Below are 24,239 nucleotides of genomic sequence, written 5' to 3'. Positions count from 1 at the left end.
AATCCCCTCTAAACCTCCCGCCCTTTACCTTGAATCTATGCCCCCTAGTTATTGACCCTTCTACTAAGGGAAAAAGCTCCTTAGTATCCATCCTATCTATGCCCCTCATAATTTTGTACACCTCAATCATGTCCCCCCTCAGCCTCCTCTGCTCCAAGGAAAACAAACCCAATCTGCCCAGTCTCTCTTCATAGCTGAAGCGTTCCAGCCCTGGTAGCATCCTGGTGAATCTCCTCTGCACCCTCTCCAAAGCTATCACATCCTTCCTGTAGTGTGGCGACCAGAACTGCACACAGTATTCCAGCTGTGGCCTAACCAGTGTTTTATACAGCTCCATCATAACCTCCTTGCTCTTATATTCTATGCCTCGGCTAATGAAGGCAAGTATCCCATATGCCTTTTTTACCACCTTATCCACCTGTTCCGCCGCCTTCAGGGATCTGTGTACTTGCACACCCAGATCTCTCTGACCCTCCGTCTTGCCTAGGGTCTTACCATTCATTGTGTATTCCCTTGCCTTGTTAGTCCCCCCAAAGTGCATCACCTCGCACTTTTCCGGGTTAAATTTCATTTGCCACTGTTCCGCCCATCTGACCAACCCATCGATATCGTCCTGCAGACTGAGACACTCAGTCCTGTTACACACACAGTCAGTGCTGGGACACTCAGTCCTGTTACACACACACAGGCAGTGCTGGGACACTCAGTCCTGTTACACATACAGTCAGTGCTGGGACACTCAGTCCTGTTACACACACAGTCAGTGCTGGGACACTCAGTCCTGTTACACACACAGTCAGTGCTGGGACTTTTATTTTACTCAGTAACATTTTCTCGGCCAATCCTATAGATCTTCCTATGTTTCTATCATTGAGTCACTACTGCTTGGAAAGTTTTGGTCAGGGTCTAACTTGTTAAAGCGACACGGGTTGTGTTGAACACCCAGCTTGAGACCTCAACACCAACTCTCTCGACCCCTCCACTGTCTCTAAATTGTCAGAATGCTTGTCCGACATCCAGCACTGCATGAGCAGAAATTTCCTCCAATTATTGGGAAGACCAAAGCCATTGTCTTCGGTCCCCGTCACTAGCTCCGTTCCCAAGCCACCGACCGCATCCCTCTCCCTGGCAACTGTCTGAGGCTGAACCAGACTGTTCGCAACCTTGGTGTCATATTTGACCCTGAGATGAGCTCCCGACCACATAAGGCCGCCTATTTCCAACTCTGTAACATCTCCCGACTCCACCCTCAGCTCATCCGCTGCTGAAACCCTCATCCCTGCTTTTGTTACCACTATACTCGACTATTCCAACGCACTCCTGGCTGGCCTCCCACATTCCACCCTCCGTAAACTTCAGCTCATCCAAAACTCTGCTGCCCGTGTCCTAACTCGCACCCAGTCCCGTTCACCCATCACCCCCTGTGCTCACTGCCCCGTGTCCTGACTCGCACCAAGTCCCGTTCACCCATCACCCCCTGTGCTCACTGCCCCGTGTCCTGACTCGCACCCAGTCCCGTTCACCCATCACCCCCTGTGCTCACTGCCCCGTGTCCTAACTCGCACCCAGTCCCATTCACCCATCACCCCCTGTGCTCACTGCCCCGTGTCCTAACTCACACCCAGTCCCGTTCACCCATCACCCCCTGTGCTCACTGCCCCGTGTCCTAACTCGCACCCAGTCCCGTTCACCCATCACCCCCTGTGCTCACTGCCCCGTGTCCTAACTCGCACCCAGTACCGTTCACCCATCACCCCCTGTGCTCACTGCCCCGTGTCCTAACTCACACCCAGTCCCGTTCACCCATCACCCCCTGTGCTCACTGCCCCGTGTCCTAACTCGCACCCAGTCCCGTTCACCCATCACCCCCTGTGCTCACTACCCCATGTCCTAACTCACACCCAGTCCCGTTCACCCATCACCCCCTGTGCTCACTGCCCCGTGTCCTAACTCACACCCAGTCCCGTTCACCCATCACCCCCGTGCTCACTGCCCCGTGTCCTAACTCACACCCAGTCCCGTTCACCCATCACCCCCTGTGCTCACTGCCCCGTGTCCTAACTCACACCGAGTCCCGTTCACCCATCACCCCCTGTGCACACTGCCCCGTGTCCCAACTTGCACCCAGTCCCGTTCACCCATCACCCCCTGTGCTCACTGCCCCGTGTCCTAACTCACACCCAGTCCCGTTCACCCATCACCCCCTGTGCTCACTGCCCCGTGTCCTAACTCACTCCCAGTCCCGTTCACCCATCACCCCCTGTGCTCACTGCCCCGTGTCCTAACTCACACCCAGTCCCGTTCACCCATCACCCCCTGTGCTCACTGCCCCGTGTCCTAACTCACACCCAGCCCTGTTCACCCAGCACCCCTGTGCTCACTGCCCCGTGTCCTAACTCGCACCCAGTCCCGTTCACCCATCACCCCCTGTGCTCACTGCCCCGTGTCCTAACTCGCACCCAGTCCCGTTCACCCATCACCCCCTGTGCTCACTGCCCCGTGTCCTAACTCACACCCAGTCCCGTTCACCCATCACCCCCTGTGCTCACTGCCCCGTGTCCTGACTCTCACCAAGTCCCGTTCACCCATCACCCCCTGTGCTTACTGCCCCGTGTCCTAACTCACACCCAGTCCCGTTCACCCATCACCCCCTGTGCTCACTGCCCCGTGTCCTGACTCTCACCAAGTCCCGTTCACCCATCATCCCCTGTGCTCACTGCCCCGTGTCCTAGCTCACACCCAGTCCCGTTCACCCATCACCCCCTGTGCTCACTGCCCCGTGTCCTAACTCGCACCCAGTCCCGTTCACCCATCACCCCCTGTGCTCACTGCCCCGTGTCCTAACTCACACCCAGCCCCGTTCATCCATCACCCCCTGTGCTCACTGCCCCGTGTCCTAACTCACACCCAGTCCCGTTCACCCATCACCCCCTGTGCTCACTGCCCCGTGTCCTAGCTCACACCCAGTCCCGTTCACCCATCACCCCCTGTGCTCACTGCCCCGTGTCCTAACTCACACCCAGCCCCGTTCATCCATCACCCCCTGTGCTCACTGCCCCGTGTCCTGACTCACACCGAGTCCCGTTCGCCCATCACCCCCTGTGCTCACTGCCCCGTGTCCTAACTCACACTCAGTCCCGTTCACCCATCACCCCCTGTGCTCACTGCCCCGTGTCCTAACTCGCACCAAGTCCCGTTCACCCATCACCCCCTGTGCTCACTGCCCCGTGTCCTGACTCACACCAAGTCCCGTTCACCCATCACCCCCTGTGCTCACTGCCCCGTGTCCTGACTCTCACCAAGTCCCGTTCACCCATCGCCCCCTGTGCTCACTGCCCCGTGTCCTAACTCACACCCAGTCCCGTTCACCCATCACCCCCTGTGATCACTGCCCCGTGTCCTAACTCACACCCAGTCCCGTTCACCCATCACCCCCTGTGCTCACTGCCCCGTGTCCTAACTCACACCCAGTCCCGTTCACCCATCACCCCCTGTGCTCACTGCCCCGTGTCCTAACTCACACCCAGTCCCGTTCACCCATCACCCCCTGTGCTCACTGCCCCGTGTCCTAACTCACACCCAGTCCCGTTCACCCATCGCCCCCTGTGCTCACTGCCCCGTGTCCTAACTCACACCCAGTCCCGTTCACCCATCACCCTCTGTGCTCACTGCCCCGTGTCCTAACTCACACCCAGTCCCGTTCACCCATCACCCCCTGTGCTCACTGCCCCCGTGTCCTAACTCTCACCCAGTCCCGTTCACCCATCACCCCCGTGCTCACTGCCCCGTGTCCTAACTCACACCCAGTCCCGTTCACCCATCACCCCCTGTGCTCACTGCCCCCGTGTCCTAACTCACACCCAGTCCCGTTCACCCATCACCCCCTGTGCTCACTGCCCCCGTGTCCTAACTCACACCAAGTCCCGTTCACCCATCACCCCCTGTGCTCACTGCCCCGTGTCCTGACTCACACCCAGTCCCGTTCACCCATCACCCCCTGTGCTCACTGCCCCGTGTCCTAACTCACACCCAGTCCCGTTCACCCATCGCCCCCTGTGCTCACTGCCCCGTGTCCTAACTCACACCCAGTCCCGTTCACCCATCACCCCCTGTGCTCACTGCCCCGTGTCCTAACTCGCACCCAGTCCCGTTCACCCATCACCCCCTGTGCTCACTGCCCCGTGTCCTAACTCACACCCAGTCCCGTTCACCCATCACCCCCTGTGCACACTGCCCCGTGTCCCAACTCGCACCCAGTCCCGTTCACCCATCACCCCCTGTGCTCACTGCCCCCGTGTCCTAACTCTCACCCAGTCCCGTTCACCCATCACCCCCGTGCTCACTGCCCCGTGTCCTAACTCACACCCAGTCCCGTTCACCCATCACCCCGTGCTCACTGCCCCCGTGTCCTAACTCACACCCAGTCCCGTTCACCCATCACCCCCTGTGCTCACTGCCCCGTGTCCTAACTCGCACCCAGTCCCGTTCACCCATCACCCCCTGTGCTCACTGCCCCATGTCCTAACTCACACCCAGTCCCGTTCACCCATCACCCCCTGTGCTCACTGCCCCGTGTCCTAACTCGCACCCAGTCCCGTTCACCCATCACCCCCTGTGCTCACTGCCCCGTGTCCTAACTCGCACCAAGTCCCGTTCACCCATCACCCCCTGTGCTCGCCGCCCGTGTCCTAACTCACACCGAGTCCCGTTCACCCATCACCCCCTGTGCTCACTGCCCCGTGTCCTAACTCGCACCAAGTCCCGTTCACCCATCACCCCCTGTGCTCGCTGACCTACATTGGCTCCCGGTTCGGCAACGCCTCTGTCTGAAAAATTCTCATCCTTGTTTTCAAATCCCTCCATGGCCTCACCCCCTCCCTATCATTGTAATCTCCTCCAGCCCTACAACCTCCCGAGATCTCTGCACTCCTTCAATTCTGGCCTCTTGAGCATCCCTGATTATAATCGCTCCACCATTGGTGGCAGTGTCTTCAGCTGCCTGGGCCCCAAACTCTGGAATTCCCTCCCTAAACCTCTCCGCCTCTCTTTCCTCCTTTAAGACGCTCCTTAAAACCTCCCTCTTTGACCAAGCCTGTCCTAATACCTACTTATGTGGCTTGGTGTCAAAGTTTGTTTGATAACTCTCCTGTGAAGCGCCTCGGGACGTTTTACTCTGTTAAAGGTGCTGTATAAATACAGGTTGTTGTTGGACACTGTGATCCGCCTGAGCTCGGGACTGGGTGGATGATATTGCGGAGGGATGTGTATATCATACATGTCCAGCATTATTAATCTGACCTCTCACCCTGTGTCCTTCCAACAGATAAACAATGATAATAACAGACTGCAGTAATCGGTTTAGGATTCGGGTTTTATGAGGATTATTACTGTGGGTGTTAACTGGCTCGACACAGGACGGATTCCCTGCCCTCGTGCACTGAGAGCAGTGTCAACAGAAAAATGAGACGCCGCCTAAAATAAAACTGCAAAGTGATGTTTAATTTCCAAGCGCTGGGTCAGCTCCAGATCAGGAGGGAGCCCCTGGTGGAAGGGATCAATGGTCAAGGCGCATCAGTGGAGAGAGTTACAACTGTCACATCTCTGCACTCACGCCCCGTCACGCTGGCAAGTGTAAACCAGCCACCCTCACCAGCAGAGTGTGACCATCGGCAAAGGAACCTGCTTTCCTGGCTGGAGCTGTTGGTTTTACCCTGGACTCCTGCTCTATTTTCCCAGTGGACCAATCGTCAAGTGTGAGCCGAGACGTGGAATATTCGCAACTGCCCACCAAAGATCAGGAGCCCGCTCCACCCGCGCACTTTCCAATCAGGGCCACTGGGGGGCGGTCAAGGACTGGCGCCAGTGTTGCTTGTCTCCCTGCGAGGGAGGCTGAGGCTGGTTGTCGCCGCAGTGGCTGCTCAAGACCGAAGGCCCGGAGAGGAGATTACAGGCATACAGGGGTCAATACCACGTTCACCAGCAACTCACCCTAGCTCAGTGGCTAACACTCTCACCTCCGAGTCAGAAGATTGTGGGTTCAAGTGCCACGAAAGAGACGAGCCCAGAATCCAGGCTGACACTCCCAGTGCAGTACTGAGGGAGTGCCGCACTGTCGGAGGGGCAGTACTGAGGGAGCGCCGCACTGTCGGAGGGGCAGTACTGAGGGAGTGCCGCACTGTCGGAGGGGCAGTACTGAGGGAGTGCCGCACTGTCGGAGGGGCAGTACTGAGAGAGCGCTGCACTGTCGGAGGGGCAGTACTGAGGGAGCACCGCAATGTCGGAGGGGCAGTACTGAGGGAGTGCCGCACTGTCAGAGGGGCAGTACTGAGGGAGCGCTGCACTGTCAGAGGGGCAGTACTGAGGGAGCGCCGCACTGTCGGAGGAGCAGTACTGAGGGAGCGCCACACTGTTGGAGGGGCAGTACTGAGGGAACGCTGCACTGTTGGAGGGGCAGTACTGAGGGAGCGCTGCACTGTTGGAGGGGCAGTACTGAGGGAGCGCCACACTGTCGGAGGAGCAGTACTGAGGGAGCGCTGCACTGTCGGAGGGTCAGTACTGAGGGAGCGCCGCACTGTTGGAGGGGCCGTCTTTCGGATGAGACATTAAACCGAGGCCCTGTCTGCTCTCTCAGGCAGCCATAAAAGATCCCAAGGCACTATTTCGAAGAAGAGCAGGGGAGTTATCCCCGGTGTCCTGGCCAATATTTATCCCTCACTAAAACAAATTATCTGGTCATTATCACTTTGCGGTTTATGGGAGCTTGCTGTGTGCAAATTGTTTGCCACTTGTGGCCAGGACACAGGAGAGAACTCCTTGACGTCTCATCTGAAAGATGTCAACTCCAACAATGCGGCGCTCCCTCAGTACTGCCCCTCCAATAGTGCAGCACTCCCTCAGTACTGCCCCTCCGTCAGTGCAGCGCTCCTTCAGTACTGCCCCTCCGACAGTGCGGCGCTCCCTCAGTACTGCCCCTCCGACAGTGAGGCGCTCCCTCAGTACTGCCCCTCCGTCAGTACTGCCCCTCCGACAGTGCGGCGCTCCCTCAGTACTGCCCCTCCGACAGTGAGGCGCTCCCTCAGTACTGCCCCTCCGACAGTGCGGCGCTCCCTCAGTACTGCCCCTCCGACAGTGCAGCGCTCCCTCATTACTGCCCCTCCGACAGTGCAGCGCTCCCTCAGTACTGCCCCTCCGACAGTGCGGCTCTCCCTCAGTACTGCCCCTCCAACAGTGTGGCGCTCGCTCAGTACTGCCCCTCCGACAGTGCGCCGCTCCCTCAGTACCGCCCCTCCGACAGTGTGGCTCTCCCTCAGTACTGCACTGGGAGTGTCGGCCTGGATTATTGTACTCGAGTCTCTGGAGTGGGACTTGAACCCACAACGTTCTGACTCAGAGGCGAGAGAGCGACCCACCGAGGAACAGTTGGGCGTGCACTGACATCCAGCTCTGGTTGGACCTGGAGTAAATCTGTGTGGGAGCCAGTGAGGGGGATGTGCAGAGTTTCCGAAGGAGTGGTTAGTAAGTCCCTGAAACGAACTGAAGCTGAAAATCCAAGTTGTTGTTTGTAATCCCAGAGATTGGCAGAGTGACAATGGCAGACACGGAATCACTTTACATCCACATTTATTATAGCTCTGACCAGTCGCTGACTGAATGCAAACAATGTGTGTTGTGCAGCCTGTGCTGAAGGGTTGTGGATATTTTTAAATGTGGGAGCATGGCTACATGCAGTGCGAGGGGCTGTCCCATCAGCTGGGTGGGCGGTATAACTGTGGTCCTACGAGTAACGACAGCGAGAGGTCAGCGATACATGTTGCGGTTACGAGCCCCGAGAGAGAAGCTTAGTTTACAAATCACCTTATCGCAGCTATGCCACAGCTCGAATCCACACACCGAATTACCTTGCAGTGCAGTGACTGGTGTTGTGCAGACAACCACGGCAATCGGTTTGTGCACAGCAGGATCCCACAAATGGCAACGCAATGCACGGCTGGTGTTGGTCGAGGGAAGAATGATGGCCAAGGCACCGGGAGAATTCCCGGTCCTCAAACAATGGCTTGTGGGGAGGAATTTCACACGGTGCTGGAATCTTGTTGGGGCTGGAATTCCCCCACCCCCCGACCTCTTCTCCACCGCTCTCCCTTCTCCTGGGTCCCCCCACACTCCCTTCTCCTGGGTGCCCCTGCTCTCCCTTCTCCTGGGTGCCCCCGCTCTCCCTTCTCCTGGGTGCCCCCGCTCTCCCTTCTCCTGGGTGCCCCCGCTCTCCCTTCTCCTGGGTGCCCCCGCTCTCCCTTCTCCTGGGTGCCCCCACACTCCCTTCTCCTGGGTGCCCCCACTCTCCCTTCTCCTGGGTGCCCCCGCTCTCCCTTCTCCTGGGTGCCCCCGCTCTCCCTTCTCCTGGGTGCCCCCACACTCCCTTCTCCTGGGTGCCCCCGCTCTCCCTTCTCCTGGGTGCCCCCGCTCTCCCTTCTCCTGGGTGCCCCCGCTCTCCCTTCTCCTGGGTGCCCCCGCTCTCCCTTCTCCTGGGTGCCCCCACTCTCCCTTCTCCTGGGTGCCCCCGCTCTCCCTTCTCCTGGGTGCCCCCGCTCTCCCTTCTCCTGGGTGCCCCCACACTCCCTTCTCCTGGGTGCCCCCACTCTCCCTTCTCCTGGGTGCCCCCGCTCTCCCTTCTCCTGGGTGCCCCCGCTCTCCCTTCTCCTGGGTGCCCCCACACTCCCTTCTCCTGGGTGCCCCCGTCTCCCTTCTCCTGGGTGCCCCCGCTCTCCCTTCTCCTGGGTGCCCCCGCTCTCCCTTCTCCTGGGTGCCCCCGTCTCCCTTCTCCTGGGTGCCCCCGTCTCCCTTCTCCTGGGTGCCCCCGCTCTCCCTTCTCCTGGGTGCCCCCACACTCCCTTCTCCTGGGTCCCCCCACACTCCCTTCTCCTGGGTCCCCCCACACTCCCTTCTCCTGGGTGCCCCCACTCTCCCTTCTCCTGGGTGCCCCCACTCTCCCTTCTCCTGGGTGCCCCCACTCTCCCTTCTCCTGGGTGCCCCCACTCTCCCTTCTCCTGGGTGCCCCCGTCTCCCTTCTCCTGGGTGCCCCCGTCTCCCTTCTCCTGGGTCCCCCCACACTCCCTTCTCCTGGGTGCCCCCGCTCTCCCTTCTCCTGGGTGCCCCCGTCTCCCTTCTCCTGGGTCCCCCCACACTCCCTTCTCCTGGGTGCCCCCGTCTCCCTTCTCCTGGGTGCCCCCGCTCTCCCTTCTCCTGGGTGCCCCCACACTCCCTTCTCCTGGGTGCCCCCACACTCCCTTCTCCTGGGTCCCCCCACACTCCCTTCTCCTGGGTGCCCCCACACTCCCTTCTCCTGGGTGCCCCCACACTCCCTTCTCCTGGGTCCCCCCACACTCCCTTCTCCTGGGTGCCCCCGCTCTCCCTTCTCCTGGGTGCCCCCGTCTCCCTTCTCCTGGGTCCCCCCACACTCCCTTCTCCTGGGTGCCCCCGTCTCCCTTCTCCTGGGTCCCCCCACACTCCCTTCTCCTGGGTGCCCCCGTCTCCCTTCTCCTGGGTCCCCCCACACTCCCTTCTCCTGGGTGCCCCCACACTCCCTTCTCCTGGGTCCCCCCACACTCTCTTCTCCTGGGTGCCCCCATCTCCCTTCTCCTGGGTGCCCCCACACTCCCCCTCCGCCACCCCTGCTGTCCCCCGTTCTCCGCCCTCCCCCCGCTCGACGCCCCCCCTCCACGATCCCCACGCTCTCCCCTCCCTCACCGCTCTCCCCCCGCTCGACGCCCCCCCTCCACGATCCCCACGCTCTCCCCTCCCTCACCGCTCTCCCCCATCCCCTCTTCCCCCCTTTTTGGGGGTCAGTCTGCTCTGAAATTGGGATAAAAGAAACACTGCAAATGTTTTCTCACCCCTCATGCCCGAGCCTACCCGGTCAATTACACGGGCTAAAGCAGCCTATTCTTTCGGAAATTACCATTGCCATAGCAACTCTGGTCACTGGCAGTGCACAGATTGGGGTGGGTGGGTGGTGGCGGGGTGGGGGGGGCGGGGTGGGGGGAGATACAGGAGGAGAATTTCCCATCGTTTACCTGCCCTCACCCCGCCATACATCCCCCAACACTGCCGGGGGAAATGGAATAACTCCAGCAAAAATATTCTGCCTGGGATCCTGCACACTCAGCTGAACTCAAGGTATCACTGGAGTGTCAGTCATGGGGTGCATCACTCAGTCCTGCACTGGAGAGTCTGTCATGGGGTGCATCACTCAGTCTCACACTGGAGAGTCTGTCATGGGGTGCATCACTCAGTCCCACACTGGAGAGTCTGTCATGGGGTGCATCACTCAGTCCTGCACTGGAGAGTCTGTCATGGGGTGCATCACTCAGTCCTGCACTGGAGAGTTAGTCATGGGGTGCATCACTCAGTCCTGCACTGGAGAGTTAGTCATGGGGTGCATCACTCAGTCCTGCACTGGAGTGTCAGTCATGGGGTGCATCACTCAGTCCTGCACTGGAGTGTCAGTCATGGGATGCATCACTCAGTCCTGCACTGGAGAGTTAGTCATGGGGTGCATCACTCAGTCCTGCACTGGAGAGTTAGTCATGGGGTGCATCACTCAGTCCTGCACTGGAGAGTTAGTCATGGGGTGCTTCACTCAGTCCTGCACTGGAGAGTTAGTCATGGGGTGCTTCACTCAGTCCTGCACTGGAGAGTTAGTCATGGGGTGCGTCACTCAGTCCTGCACTGGAGTGAGCCTGGTTTATGTGCTCAGGCCCTGGGCTGTGGCTGAAGTTGAGACTCTGTATGTGCAAATCCAGTACGAACAGGTAATGGGACTCGAGTCCACGACTAGGGTCTCTCCTCACTGCCCACAGTTCTGTCCCTCTCCCCCTCCCTCCACTGCCAGTCCCCATACCTGTACAGGTACTGTCCCAAATCATTGACAGCCCTACAACCCTTCTTCGACAGCACCTCCCAAACCCACGACCTCTACCACCTAGAAGGACAAAGGCAGCAGGCGCATGGGAACACCACCACCTCCAAGTTCCCCTCCAAGTCACACACCATCCTGACTTAGAAATATATCGGCTGATCCTTCATCGTCGCTGGGTCAAAATCCTGGAACTCCCTCCCTCACAGCACTGAGGGAGTACCTTCACCACACGGACTGCAGCGGTTCAAGAAGGCGGCTCACCACCACCTTCTCAAGGGCAATTAGGGATGGGCAATAAATGCTGGCCTTGCCGGCAACGCCCACATACCAGGAACAAATAAAAAAAGACTGGGAAAGATCAATCAGATTATCAAGGGGGAAGATCTTCCTGGGCAACCTGTAATAAACGGGCTCATCTCCGAAAACAAACACACAGCACAATCTCCATTAAAATAAGGGGGGAGCTCCCTCTGGTGGCTCTTTCAGTAATTGCCATGTCCGCTTTGGAACTGAATTTGCATTTATACATGCGCCTTGCTGGTTTATGTGAAGTGCTTCACAGCCAATGACTTCCTTTAAAGAGCAGCAACTGTTGCAATGTATGAAATTAAAATAAAACTGCAAATGCTGTAAATCTGAAATGAAAGCAGAAAATGATTGGGTCGATTGGGCTTATATTCGCTGGAGTTTAGAAGAATGAGAGGGGATCTCATTGAAACTTATAAAATTCTAACAGGACTAGACAGACTAGATGCAGGAAGGATGTTCCCGATGGCGGGGAGTCCAGAACCAGGGGTCACAGTCTAAGGATAAGGGGTAGGCCATTTAGGACAGAGATGAGGAGGAATTTCTTCACCCAGAGAGTGGTGAACCTGTGGAATTCTCTGCCACAGAAGGCAGTTGAGGCCAGTTCATTAAATATATTCAAGAAGGAGTTAGATATATTTCTTAAGGCTAAAGGGATCAAGGGGTATGGGGAGAAGGCAGGGACCGGGTACTGAGTTTGGATGATCAGCCATGATCGCTTTGAATGGCGGAACAGGCTCGAGGGGTCGAATGGCCGACTCCTGCTCCTATCTTCTATGTTTCTATGTTGGAAATTCACAGCAAGACCACAACATCATAAAGGAGAAAGGATTAATGGTGCAGAAAGACTTGATGAGAACTGGAACCTTTTACAAACTACTGGGAAAGAAAGAATTGCATTTCTGTAGCGCCTTTCATGACCACCAGACGTCCCAAAGCGCTTTACAGCCAATGAATTACTTTTTGAAGTGTAGTCACTGTTGTAATGTAGGAAACGTGGCAGCCAATTTGCGCACAGCAAGCTCCCACAAACAGCAATGTGATAATGACCAGATAATATGTTTTAGTGATGTTGGTTGAGGGATAAATATTGGCCCCAGGACACCGGGGATAATTTCCCTGCTCCTCTTTGAAATAGTGCCACGGGATCTTTTATGTCCACCTGAGAGAGCAGACAGGGCCTCAGTTTAACGTCTCATCCGAAAGACGGCACTTCCAGCACTGCAGTACTCCCTCAGTACTGCCCCTCCGACAGTGCAGCACTCCCAGTACTGCCCCTCCGACAGTGCGGCGCTCCCTCAGTACTGCCCCTCCGACAGTGCAGCACTCCCAGTACTGCCCCTCCGACAGTGCGGCGCTCCCTCAGTACTGCCCCTCCGACAGTGCGGCACTCCCTCAGTACTGCCCCTCCTACAGTGCAGCACTCCCTCAGTACTGCCCCTCCGACAGTGCGGCGCTCCCTCAGTACTGCCCCACTGACAGTGCAGCGCTCCCTCAGCACTGCCCCTCCGACAGTGCGGCACTCCCTCAGTACTGCCCCTCCGACAGTGCGGCACTCCCTCAGCACTGCCCCTCCGACAGTGCGGCACTCCCTCAGTACTGCCGCTCCGACAGTGCGGCGCTCCCTCAGTACTGCCCCTACGACAGTGCGGCGCTCCCTCAGTACTGCCCCTCCGACAGCGCTGCGCTCCCTCAGTACTGCCCCACCGACAGTGCAGCGCTCCCTCAGCACTGCCCCTCCGACAGTGCGGCGCTCCCTCAGTACTGCCCCTCCGACAGTGCGGCGCTCCCTCAGCACGGCCCCTCCGACAGTGTGGCACTCCCTCAGTACTGCACTGGAGTGTCAGCCTAGATTTTTGTGCTCAAGTCTCTGGAGTGAGACTTGAACCCACAACCTTCTGACTCAGAGGCGAGAGAGCGCCACCCACTGAGTCACGGCTGACAACGAAAATCAAAATGAAAATCAAAATACCTGCTATTTATCCCTTTATGGTGACAGTTGTTGTTTTGTATGATGTGAAAAGCTTATAATGGGATGTCTAGTTTGGCTCTCCATTTGATGATCTCCTGAGATGCCGAGTGGAGAAACGAGGTGCCTCCCACAACAGATCTCAGTGGGCAGGTTGATGTGATGTGTTCCATGGTCTGGGTCTCGTGGCCACAGTCGCACTTCGGGCCGTCCCTCCTCTTCCACTGGTGGAGCGGGGGGGCCGCATCGTCCGCTCCCCGCGCGGATTGGGTCGAGCGCCGTCCACGGTCTGCGAGGGAGGTCGGAGCCAGGGACCTCTGCTGTCGGGTCGGTGATGAGATGTTGGTTCTTTATGTTGTGTGCGCCCCACGATTCCTTCCATCTGGATCGTGGGTCGAGACCAGCTGGGCGAATATTGGCCGCTGTTTCCCAGAATGGCCGGTGCCATGTTTAAGCGCTTTCGTGGTGGGTTTTTCAAGTCTTTGTGAATGGGAAGGTCGGTGTTGCTCCTGATTTTTTCCATCTCACGGAGCATGGTGGTGACAGTAATGTGGATGATGTACAAACTCAACCAGGCTGTCAGAAGGGCAGAGAGTGAAAGCCTATCAGAGTGAAAAGGAATAGAGAGAATGAGAGAATCAGGCAGATTAATGGTGGAGAGAGCTACCGTCTGAAGTGGCTAAAGTCAAGGTTCAGGCCAGTGGGCTGCAGTGTGGTTGGAGGGGGAGAAGTGAAATAGTCTTCCATACGAACATACATACGAATTAGGAGCAGGAGTCGGCCATTCGGCCCCTCGAGCCTGCTCCGCCATTCAATAAGACCATGGCTGATCTGATGACTCCACATTCCCGCCGACCCCCGATAACCTTTCACCCCCTTGCTTACCAAGAATCGATCTACCTCTGCCTCAAAAATATTCAAAGACTCTGCTTCCACCGCCCTCTGAGGAAGAGAGTTCCGAAGACTCACGACCCTCTGTGAGAAAAAAATTCTCATCTGTCTTAAATGGGCGACCCCTTATTTTTAAGCAGTGACCCCTAGTTCTAGATTCCCCCACAAGAGGAAACATCCTCTCCACATCCACCCTGTCCAGACCCCTCAGGATCTTCTATGTTTCAATCAAGTCACCTCTTACTCTTCTAAACTCCAGCGGATACAAGCCTAGCCTGTCCAACCTTCCCTCATAAGACAACCCGCCCATTCCAGGTATTAGTCGAGTAAACCTTCTCTGAACTGCTTCCAACACATTTACATCCTTCCTTAAATAAGGAGACCAATACTGTACACAGTGCTCCAGATGTGGTCTCACCAATGCCCTGTATAACTGAAGCATAACCTCCCTACTTTTGTATTCAATTTGTCTTCATCTAATCGACATTAAGATTGGTTAGGACGGTGTCAGAGGCCAAAGGCAGAAAGGTCAGAGTGCAAAAGGGAAGGGCAGTGCGGCTCACACTTGAAACAGAATGGGGATGTTTGGTGAATTGTTCTCCCAATCTATGCCCGGCGTTCCTGGCGTGTGGAGGCTGCACCGTGAGCAGCGACTGCACCAGCCTGCAGAATGTGTCACAGATTGCCGTCCACATGGGTGGGGCCCTGGACAATGGAGGGAAGGGGGGGGAACGAGACATGTTGCAACTACCGAGGGGAATTGGCAGGGGAAGGGGGCAGGTTGGGGCTGATGGAAGAACGAACGACAGCCACTGGGGTGAGGATCTCGGTGTATCTGGGGAACTGAACCCCAGCAAGAGAGGAGAATAGTCAGTCTATGGAAGATTTTAGGGCAGTTTTAGCTATGAAGGAAGATTGGATCGGATGGGGTTGTTTTCTTTGGAACTGAGGGGAGATTTAATTGAGGTGGAAAAATTATGAGGGGCCTAGATAGAGTGGATAGGAAGGAACTATTTCCCTTAGCAGAGAGGTCAATAACCAGGGGGCAGAGATTTAAAGTAATTGGTCGAAGGATCAGAGGGGAGTTGAGGAGAACTTTTTTCACCCAGAGGGCGGTGGGGGTCTGGAACTCACTGCCTGAAAGGGTGGTAGAGGCAGAAACCCTCATCACATTTAAACAGTACTTGGATATGCACTTGAAGTGCCGTAACCTACAGGGCTACGGACCAAGAGCTGGAAAGTGGGATTAGGCTGGAGAGCTCTTTGTCGGCCGGCACAGACACAATGGGCCGTAAATTTCTATGATTCAACTTTCACACTTTATAGAAAATACAGAAATCTGCAACTGAATCACCTGAATCACAAGAGGGAGAGAAAGGAAGCTACTTCCTGCCTGTTTTTCTGAGCGGGAGATTCGCAGCAGATGTTGAGAGAGGAGAGAATCCGGGCTAGAGAACGATCTGAGCCACAACGACAATAATTAGACTCCAATAGACCTCAGGGTATAGTTAGACCAGTTCAGCACAGGGTTATCTGAGCACTGGCCTTAAACTCAGCTCCATCGCACCAACGACACAGTATAACCGTGCTCCGCACTCCAGCCCAGCTCCACGGGAGATCTGCTGCTCTTTCTAAGAATGTTTCGAATAAATAGGGCCGGTGAGTTACCCTAACCAGAGCACCAGGCCGGTGAGTTACCCTAACCAGAGCACCAGGCCGGTGAGTTACCCTAACCAGAGCACCAGGCCGGTGAGTTACCCTAACCAGAGCACCAGGCCGGTGAGTTACACTAACCAGAGCACCAGGCCGGTGAGTTACACTAACCAGAGCACCAGGCCGGTGAGTTACCCTAACCAGAGCACCAGGCCGGTGAGTTACACTAACCAGAGCACCAGGCCGGTGAGTTACACTAACCAGAGCACCAGGTCGGTGAGTTACCCTAACCAGAGCACCAGGCCGGTGAGTTACCCTAACCAGAGCACCAGGCCGGTGAGTTACCCTAACCAGAGCACCAGGCCGGTGAGTTACACTAACCAGAGCACCAGGTCGGTGAGTTACACTAACCAGAGCACCAGGCCGGTGAGTTACCCTAACCAGAGCACCAGGCCGGTGAGTTACACTAACCAGAGCACCAGGCCGGTGAGTTACACTAACCAGAGCACCAGGCCGGTGAGTTACACTAACCAGAGCACCAGGCCGGTGAGTTACCCTAACCAGAGCACCAGGCCGGTGAGTTACACTAACCAGAGCACCAGGCCGGTGAGTTACACTAACCAGAGCACCAGGCCGGTGAGTTACACTAACCAGAGCACCAGGCCGGTGAGTTACACTAACCAGAGCACCAGGCCGGTGAGTTACACTAACCAGAGCACCAGGCCGGTGAGTTACCCTAACCAGAGCACCAGGCCGGTGAATTACACTAACCAGAGCACCAGGCCGGTGAGTTACACTAACCAGAGCACCAGGCCGGTGAGTTACACTAACCAGAGCACCAGGCCGGTGAGTTACCCTAACCAGAGCACCAGGCCGGTGAGTTACACTAACCAGAGCACCAGGCCGGTGAGTTACACTAACCAGAGCAGAAGGCCGGTGAGTTACCCTAACCAGAGCACCAGGCCGGTGAGTTACACTAACCAGAGCACCAGGCCGGTGAGTTACACTAACCAGAGCACCAGGCCGGTGAGTTACACTAACCAGAGCACCAGGCCGGTGAGTTACACTAACCAGAGCACCAGGCCGGTGAGTTACCCTAACCAGAGCACCAGGCCGGTGAGTTACACTAACCAGAGCACCAGGCCGGTGAGTTACCCTAACCAGAGCACCAGGCCGGTGAGTTACACTAACCAGAGCACCAGGCCGGTGAATTACACTAACCAGAGCACCAGGCCGGTGAGTTACACTAACCAGAGCACCAGGCCGGTGAGTTACCCTAACCAGAGCACCAGGCCGGTGAGTTACCCTAACCAGAGCAGCAGGCCGGTGAGTTACCCTAACCAGAGCACCAGGCCGTTGAGTTACCCTAACCAGAGCACCAGGCCGGTGAGTTACCCTAACCAGAGCACCAGGCCGGTGAGTTACCCTAACCAGAGCACCAGGCCGGTGAGTTACCCTAACCAGAGCACCAGGCCGGTGAGTTACACTAACCAGAGCACCAGGCCGGTGAGTTACACTAACCAGAGCACCAGGCCGGTGAGTTACACTAACCAGAGCACCAGGCCGGTGAGTTACCCTAACCAGAGCACCAGGCCGGTGAGTTACACTAACCAGAGCACCAGGCCGGTGAGTTACACTAACCAGAGCACCAGGCCGGTGAGTTACACTAACCAGAGCAGCAGGCCGGTGAGTTACACTAACCAGAGCAGCAGGCCGGTGAGTTACACTAACCAGAGCACCAGGCCGGTGAGTTACACTAACCAGAGCAGCAGGCCGGTGAGTTACACTAACCAGAGCACCAGGCCGGTGAGTTACACTAACCAGAGCACCAGGCCAGTGAGTTACACTAACCAGAGCAGCAGGCCGGTGAGTTACACTAACCAGAGCACCAGGCCGGTGAGTTACACTAACCAGAGCACCAGGCCGGTGAGTTACACTAACCAGAGCACCAGGCCGGTGAGTTACACTAACCAGAGCACCAGGTCGGTGAGTTACACTAACCAGAGCACCAGGCCGGTGAGTTACACTAACCAGAGCACCAGGCCGGTGAATTACACTAACCAGAGCACCAGGCCGGTGAGTTACACTAACCAGAGCATCAGGCCGGTGAGTTACACTAACCAGAGCACCAGGCTCGCCCACACACCAACAGTCACTGAGCCTCAAACTAAGTCGCTCGATGTGAAACTCTGGGACCAGCCTCCGAGATCGGGGAAACGTTCTTCATTTCCTTCGTTCCTGATCTCTGCCCTCGTCTTTCAGGAAATCCTGCGAGTGGGCGACACCAATCATGATGGTCAGCTGGACCTGGCGGAATTCATTGAGTATCTGCGGCAACACGAGAAAAAATTGAAGCTGATGTTCAAGAGCCTTGACCGGAACAACGATGGTATTTATGACATTAGCCACTGCTGAGACCTCTCCAATTAATCCTAATTCCCCCCAGCACTTCTCCCACAGCCCTGCAAATTTTTACTTTTCAAGTATTTATCCAATTCCCTTTTGAAAGTTATTAACGAATCTGCTTCCACTCTCAAACCCTTTTGTAAAAATTAATTCTGTGGATGTGGGTGTCGCTGGCAAGGCCAGCATTTATTGCCCATCCCTAATTGCCCTTGAGAAGGTGGTGGTGAGCCGCCTTCTTGAACCGCTGCAGTCCGTGTGGTGAAGGTGCTCCCACAGTGCTGCGAGGGAGGGAGTTCCAGGATTTTGACCCAGCGACGATGAAGGATCGGCCAATATATTTCCAAGTCAGGATGGTGTGTGACTTGGAGGGGAACTTGGAGGTGGTGGTGTTCCCATGCGCCTGCTGCCCTTGTCCTTCTAGGTGGAAGAGGTCGCGGGTTTGGGAGGTGCTGCTGAAGAAGCCTTGGCGAGTTGCTGCAGTGTATCCTGTAGATGGTACACACTGCAGCCACGGTACGCCGGCGGTGGAGGGAGTGGAAACTGAGTCCAGAGTGAGATGAGAATTTTAGATCGGATCACTACCAGGTCAGACTGGGGCCCAGAGATGAAAGGACAGTCACTACTTCCAGATAAGAGTTGGAATAAATGGGTCTTTTTCCGAGTGGCAGGCAGTGACAAGTGGGGTACCACAGGGATCGGTCCTTGGACCCCAGCTATTCACAATATATATTAATGATCTAGACAAGGGAACTAGATGTAATATCTCCAAGTTTGCAGATGACACAAAGCTGGGTGAGCGTGTGTGCTGTGAGGAGGATGCCAAGAAACTCCAGGATGATTTGGACAGGTTGGGTGATTGGGCAGAAGCATGGCAGATGCAATATAACGTGGATAAATGCGAGGTTATCCACTTTGGTGGCAAAAACAGGAAGGCAGATTATTATCTGAATGGCAATAGATTGGGAGAAGGGGAAGTGCAGAGAGACCTGGGTGTCCTTGTGCACCAGTCGCTGAAGGTAAGCATGCAGGTGCAGCAGGCGGTTAAGAAGGCAAATGGTATGTTGGCCTTCGTAGCGAGAGGGTTTGAGTACAGGAACAAGGATGTCTTGCTGCAGTTGTACAGGGCCTTGGTGAGACCACATCTTGAATATTGTGTGCAGTTTTGGTCACCTTATCTGAGGAAGGATGTTCTTGCCATGGAGGGAGTGCAGCGAAGATTCACCAGGCTGATACCTGGGATGGCAGGAATGACGTATGAGGAGAGATTGGGTCGATTGGGCTTATACTTGCTGGAGTTTAGAAGAATGAGAGGGGATCTCATTGAAACTTATAAAATTCTGACATGACTGGACAGACTAGATGCAGGAAGGATGTTCCCGATGATCGGGGAGTCCAGAACCAGGGGTCACAGTCTAAGGATAAGGGGTAAGCCATTTAGGACAGAGATGAGGAGGAATTTCTTCACCCAGAGAGTGGTGAACCTGTGGAATTCTCTACCACAGAAGGCAGTAGAGGCCAATTCATTAAATATATTCAAGAAGGAGTTGGATATATTTCTTAAGGCTAAAGGGATCAAGGGATATGGGGAGAAGGCAGGGACAGGGTACTGAGTTTGGATGATCAGCCATGATCGCATTGAATGGCGGAGCAGGCTCGAGGGGCCGAATGGCCTACTCCTGCTCCTATCGTCTATGTTTCTATAAACCACGGCAGCAGATCGAGGTGATTGACCGAGCATTGGATAAGGCCCGTTCCTTATCCTGCCAAGAGTAATCAATACTTGGAATAGACTTCCAATCGGGGGAGGGGAAGAGATAACCTTTGATCCAGTTGGATGCGGTGATGGGGGAGCTAAGGTGGGCCGAATGGCCTCCCTACTCTGTATCTATCCCGGCTTCTTGCCATCCCACCATCAACCTCGAAGTGGGTCAGTGATGGACAGAACAAAGCAGAATCCTCAACACGGTGACACGGCTGCCATTTGAAAGAATTCTCGGGCAATGAATGGAAAGGATCCCCCTGTTCGGCCTAATCTTTTCTCTCTCTCCATTGCTGTTTCTCTTCCTTGGATCAGGTCAGATCGACGCCTTCGAGATTCAACAGACTCTGTCGAGCCTCGGGATCTCCATTACCCTGAAACAAGCAGAGAAGATCTTGCTGAGGTGAGACACAGTGCGTGTTTATCCAGTGATTTTACTTTTATTCATTTTAACGTCTCATCTGAAAGACAGTACCTCTGACAGTGCAGCGCTCCCTCAGTACTGCCCCTCCGACAGTGCAGCACTCCGTCAGTACTGCCCCTCCCACAGTGCGGTGCTCCCTCAGTACTGCCCCTCCCACAGTGCGGCGCTCCCTCAGTACTGCCCCTCCGACAGTGCGGCGCTCCCTCAGTACTGCCCCTCCGACAGTGCGGCACTCCCTCAGTACTGCCCCTCCGACAGTGCGGCGCTCCCTCAGTACTGCCCCTCCGACAGTGCGGCGCTCCCTCAGTACTGCCCCTCCGACAGTGCGGCGCTCCCTCAGTACTGCCCCTCCGACAGTGCGGCGCTCCCTCAGTACTGCCCCTCCGACAGTGCGGCGCTCCCTCAGTACTGTCCCTCCGACAGTGCGGCGCTCCCTCAGTACTGCCCCTCCGACAGTGCGGCGCTCCCTCAGTACTGCCCCTCCGACAGTGCGGCGCTCCCTCAGTACTGCCCCTCCGACAGTGCGGCGCTCCCTCAGTACTGCCCCTCCGACAGTGCGGCCTCCCTCAGTACTGCCCCTCCGACAGTGCGGCCTCCCTCAGTACTGCCCCTCCGACAGTGCGGCCTCCCTCAGTACTGCCCCTCCCACAGTGCGGCGCTCCCTCAGTACTGCCCCTCCGACAGTGCGGCGCTCCCTCAGTACTGCCCCTCCGACAGTGCGGCGCTCCCTCAGTACTGCCTCTCTGACAGTGCGGCGCTCCCTCAGTACTGCCCCTCCGACAGTGCAGCACTCCCTCAGTACTGCCCCTCCGACAGTGCTGCACTCCCTCAGTACTGTCCCTCCGACAGTGCGGCGCTCCCTCAGCACTGCACTGGAGTGTCAGCCTAGATTTTGTGCTCAAGTCTCTGGAGCGAGACTTGAACCCACAACCTTCTGACTCAGAGGCGAGAGTGCCGCCCACTGATCCAAGCTGAACCGAGAAGTCTGTGAGTGTTGGTTGGCTGTTAAACTATGGGGGTGGGGGGGTGTGTGTGTGGCTGTGCTGGTGTCTAACTCTCGCGTCCTGAGGAGGTCCAGCAAAGGCAGCTATCTGGAGGCAGGGGCTGTGGGGGGTTCAGGTGGGAAGGAGAGTGAACAGCCAATGTGTGAGGCTGCTCATTCTCACACTGATCAGGGCCGGAAGCTCTGTAATTCCCTCCTTAAACTTCTGCACTTCTCTCTCTCCTCATGTAAGACGCTCCTTAAAACCTGCCTCTTTGACCAAGCTGTTGGTCACCTGCCCTAATTTTTCCTTATGTGGCTCGGTGTCAATTTTGGTTCAATAATCACTCCTCGGGATGTTTTACTGTGTTAAAGGTGCTTCATAAAAGCAAGTTGTTGTTGTTGCTTTCTCCCCTTCCTCACTCAGTATGGACAAGGATGGGACGATCACAGTGGACTGGACCGAATTTCGAGACCATTTCATCTTTAACCCGTTAACCAACATGGAGCAGATTGTCGAACACTGGAAACACTCGACGGTGAGCCCCACACCCAGCACCGCCTGTGTCACAAAACGCAGCCTGCGCACGAGGGTGGCCGAGTCAGGTTTCATCACTTGACCCGCCCCGACATGTCCATCATCACATGCCCCACCCCCACGCTCCTGCCATTGGTTGGTCGACGCGTCCATCATCACATGACCCACTCACGCTCCAGCCATTGGTTGGTCAACACGTCCATCATCACATGACCCACCCCCACGCTCCTGCCATTGGTTGGTCGACGCGTCCATCATCACATGACCCACTCACGCTCCAGCCATTGGTTGGTCAACACGTCCATCATCACATGACCCACCCCCACGCTCCTGCCATTGGTTGGCCAACACGTCCATCATCACATGACCCACCCCCACGCTCTTGCCATTGGTTGGTCGACACGTCTATCATCACATGACCCACCCCCATGTTCCTGCCATTGGTTAGTCGACACGTCTATCACCACATGACCCACCCCCGCTCCTGCCATTGGTTGGTCAGCACATCTATCATCACAATGCCCCCCCCCCAAACGCTCTTGCCATTGGTTGCCCAACATGTCCATCATCGCGGGAGCCCCGCCTTCCCACGGCCAGTTGGAAAGCGAACACTCTTCGTTACCTGATTGGATGATTCTTGACTTTTGGTCAAACAGCCTTTTCCCAATCTCCAATACTTTTATAACTAATGGTCAGAAAATGAAAAAAAACAATTTTTTTTTGATGCCCTGGTGATTTTCCTCCCAGGTTTTTGCTTGCAGCAGTGTCTTGGGAGATTAATCTTCGATTCCTGGAGACTCCAGGCCAATCCTGGCGGGATGGCAACCCTGCTGCCCCAACCCAACGGGCCGCAGCCAAGGAAAAACTAATTTGGGCAGCGAGTGGTTAGAATCCGGAATGCAATGCCTGAAAGTGTGGTGGAGGTAGATTCAATCGTGGCTTTCAAAGGCAATTGGATAAGTCCCTGAAGGAAAAAAAATGTGCAGGGCTCCGGGGAAAGGGCGGGGGAGTGGGAGTCGCTGAAGTACTCCAGCAGAGAGCCGGCACGGGCTCGACGGGCCGCATGGCCTCCGACTGTGCTGTAACTATTCTGTGATTCTGTAATACATTAGCTGAGCTTTAGAAAGACTTAGCACTGGTCAAGATCTGAGAACACTGGCCCCACGCTGATTGTTTTGACCTTGACATTTCTTGTCCTGGGGAGAAAGTGAAGGGAGAGACTGACCAACGTGTCTCTGTCATTGCAAGCAAACCCTTTATTGGCTAACTGTCTTGTGGGCGATGTCTCAGCCTGGACTGTCTTTGATTGTTTTGAGGACTTAAAAGGGAGGGGGTGGGGAAAACAGATGATTAAAAGTAAACACCTGGGCAAGTTTTAACAATAACGGGAGCCTTCCCCGCAATGGCTCTGGGTACAGTACCCGCACCTTGCTGTAGCACTGAGTCTGAACGGGGAGGTAGAGCCAAGGATTGACTCCGGGTACTGGAGGTTTTCCTCACCTCGTGTCTGGGTCTGTTGTAGACTCGTTGATAGAGATTGATCGCTGTGATTAGTCAGCAACGCCACTATCTGTTGGATCATGCAACTACCAAGACGGGAGAAGGTGAACTCGATGCACCGTGGTCCGTGTTTGTCGAGTAATCCCCGAGGTCCTCTTGTAGCCGGACGATCTCAGTCGAGCGGTGAGTGCCGAGCTGCTGAAACTGGCCTCAGTCACCCTGGGCCAGGGAATTGGCCGGGATTCCCAGTCCTGGTTGGCTGTGCAATGATCCCTTTGCTGCAAGTTCACGAGTGCATGTGAGGCCAGGGTCTGTCTCTGTTTGAGCAGATGGGCTACTCACACTCACTGGCTACTCACACTCACTGGCAAGGCTCACACTCACTGGCAACTCACACTCACTGGCAAGGCTCACACTCACTGGCTACTCACACTCACTGGCTACTCACACTCACTGGCAAGGCTCACTCACTGGCAAGGCTCACACTCACTGGCTACTCACACTCACTGGCTACTCACACTCACTGGCTACTCACACTCACTGGCAAGGCTCACACTCACTGGCAAGGCTCACACTCACTGGCTACTCACACTCACTGGCTACTCACACTCACTGGCAAGGCTCACACGCAAATAACGGCCACTGTCATAAGAACAGGAGGAGGCCATTCAATTCGATCATTGTAGCTGATGTCTCTTCACTCCATCTTGGCTCCATAACTCTTAAAACCTTTGCTGCACAAAAGTCTAAAAAATCTCAAGTTTTGAAATTTCCAATTGACCCCCAGCCTTCCGTTCCTCGGGGGTACCTGGGAGTTTCTGCCATGTTTCCGGCAGCTTTGGGGAAATTCGCCCCAAACCCCTTTTAAATAAGAAGGTGCCTGGCCCTAAATTCTGCTT

The 24,239-nt window shown here is 55.9% G+C and overlaps 1 protein-coding gene across 1 annotated transcript in view; it reads left to right on the top strand.

The window, feature by feature from the left end:
- LOC147097768 (mitochondrial adenyl nucleotide antiporter SLC25A23-like) overlaps nucleotides 1–24,239 on the top strand; it is a 76,335-nt gene that overhangs the window by 22,105 nt on the left and 29,991 nt on the right. Inside the window, exons 2-4 of the mRNA XM_085971865.1 lie at nucleotides 17,994–18,120; nucleotides 20,212–20,299; nucleotides 21,730–21,841. Of these exons, the coding sequence (XP_085827991.1) occupies nucleotides 17,994–18,120; nucleotides 20,212–20,299; nucleotides 21,730–21,841 (327 nt within the window). The remainder of the gene's footprint in view (nucleotides 1–17,993; nucleotides 18,121–20,211; nucleotides 20,300–21,729; nucleotides 21,842–24,239) is intronic.

The sequence above is a fragment of the Somniosus microcephalus genome, chromosome 31 (assembly GCF_052327205.1).
Source record: "Somniosus microcephalus isolate GS21.2 chromosome 31, FLI_Smic_1.0, whole genome shotgun sequence".
Lineage (NCBI taxonomy): Eukaryota > Metazoa > Chordata > Chondrichthyes > Squaliformes > Somniosidae > Somniosus > Somniosus microcephalus.
The sequence above is the reverse complement of the archived record's forward strand: the minus strand, read 5'-3'. Positions and strand labels throughout refer to the sequence as shown.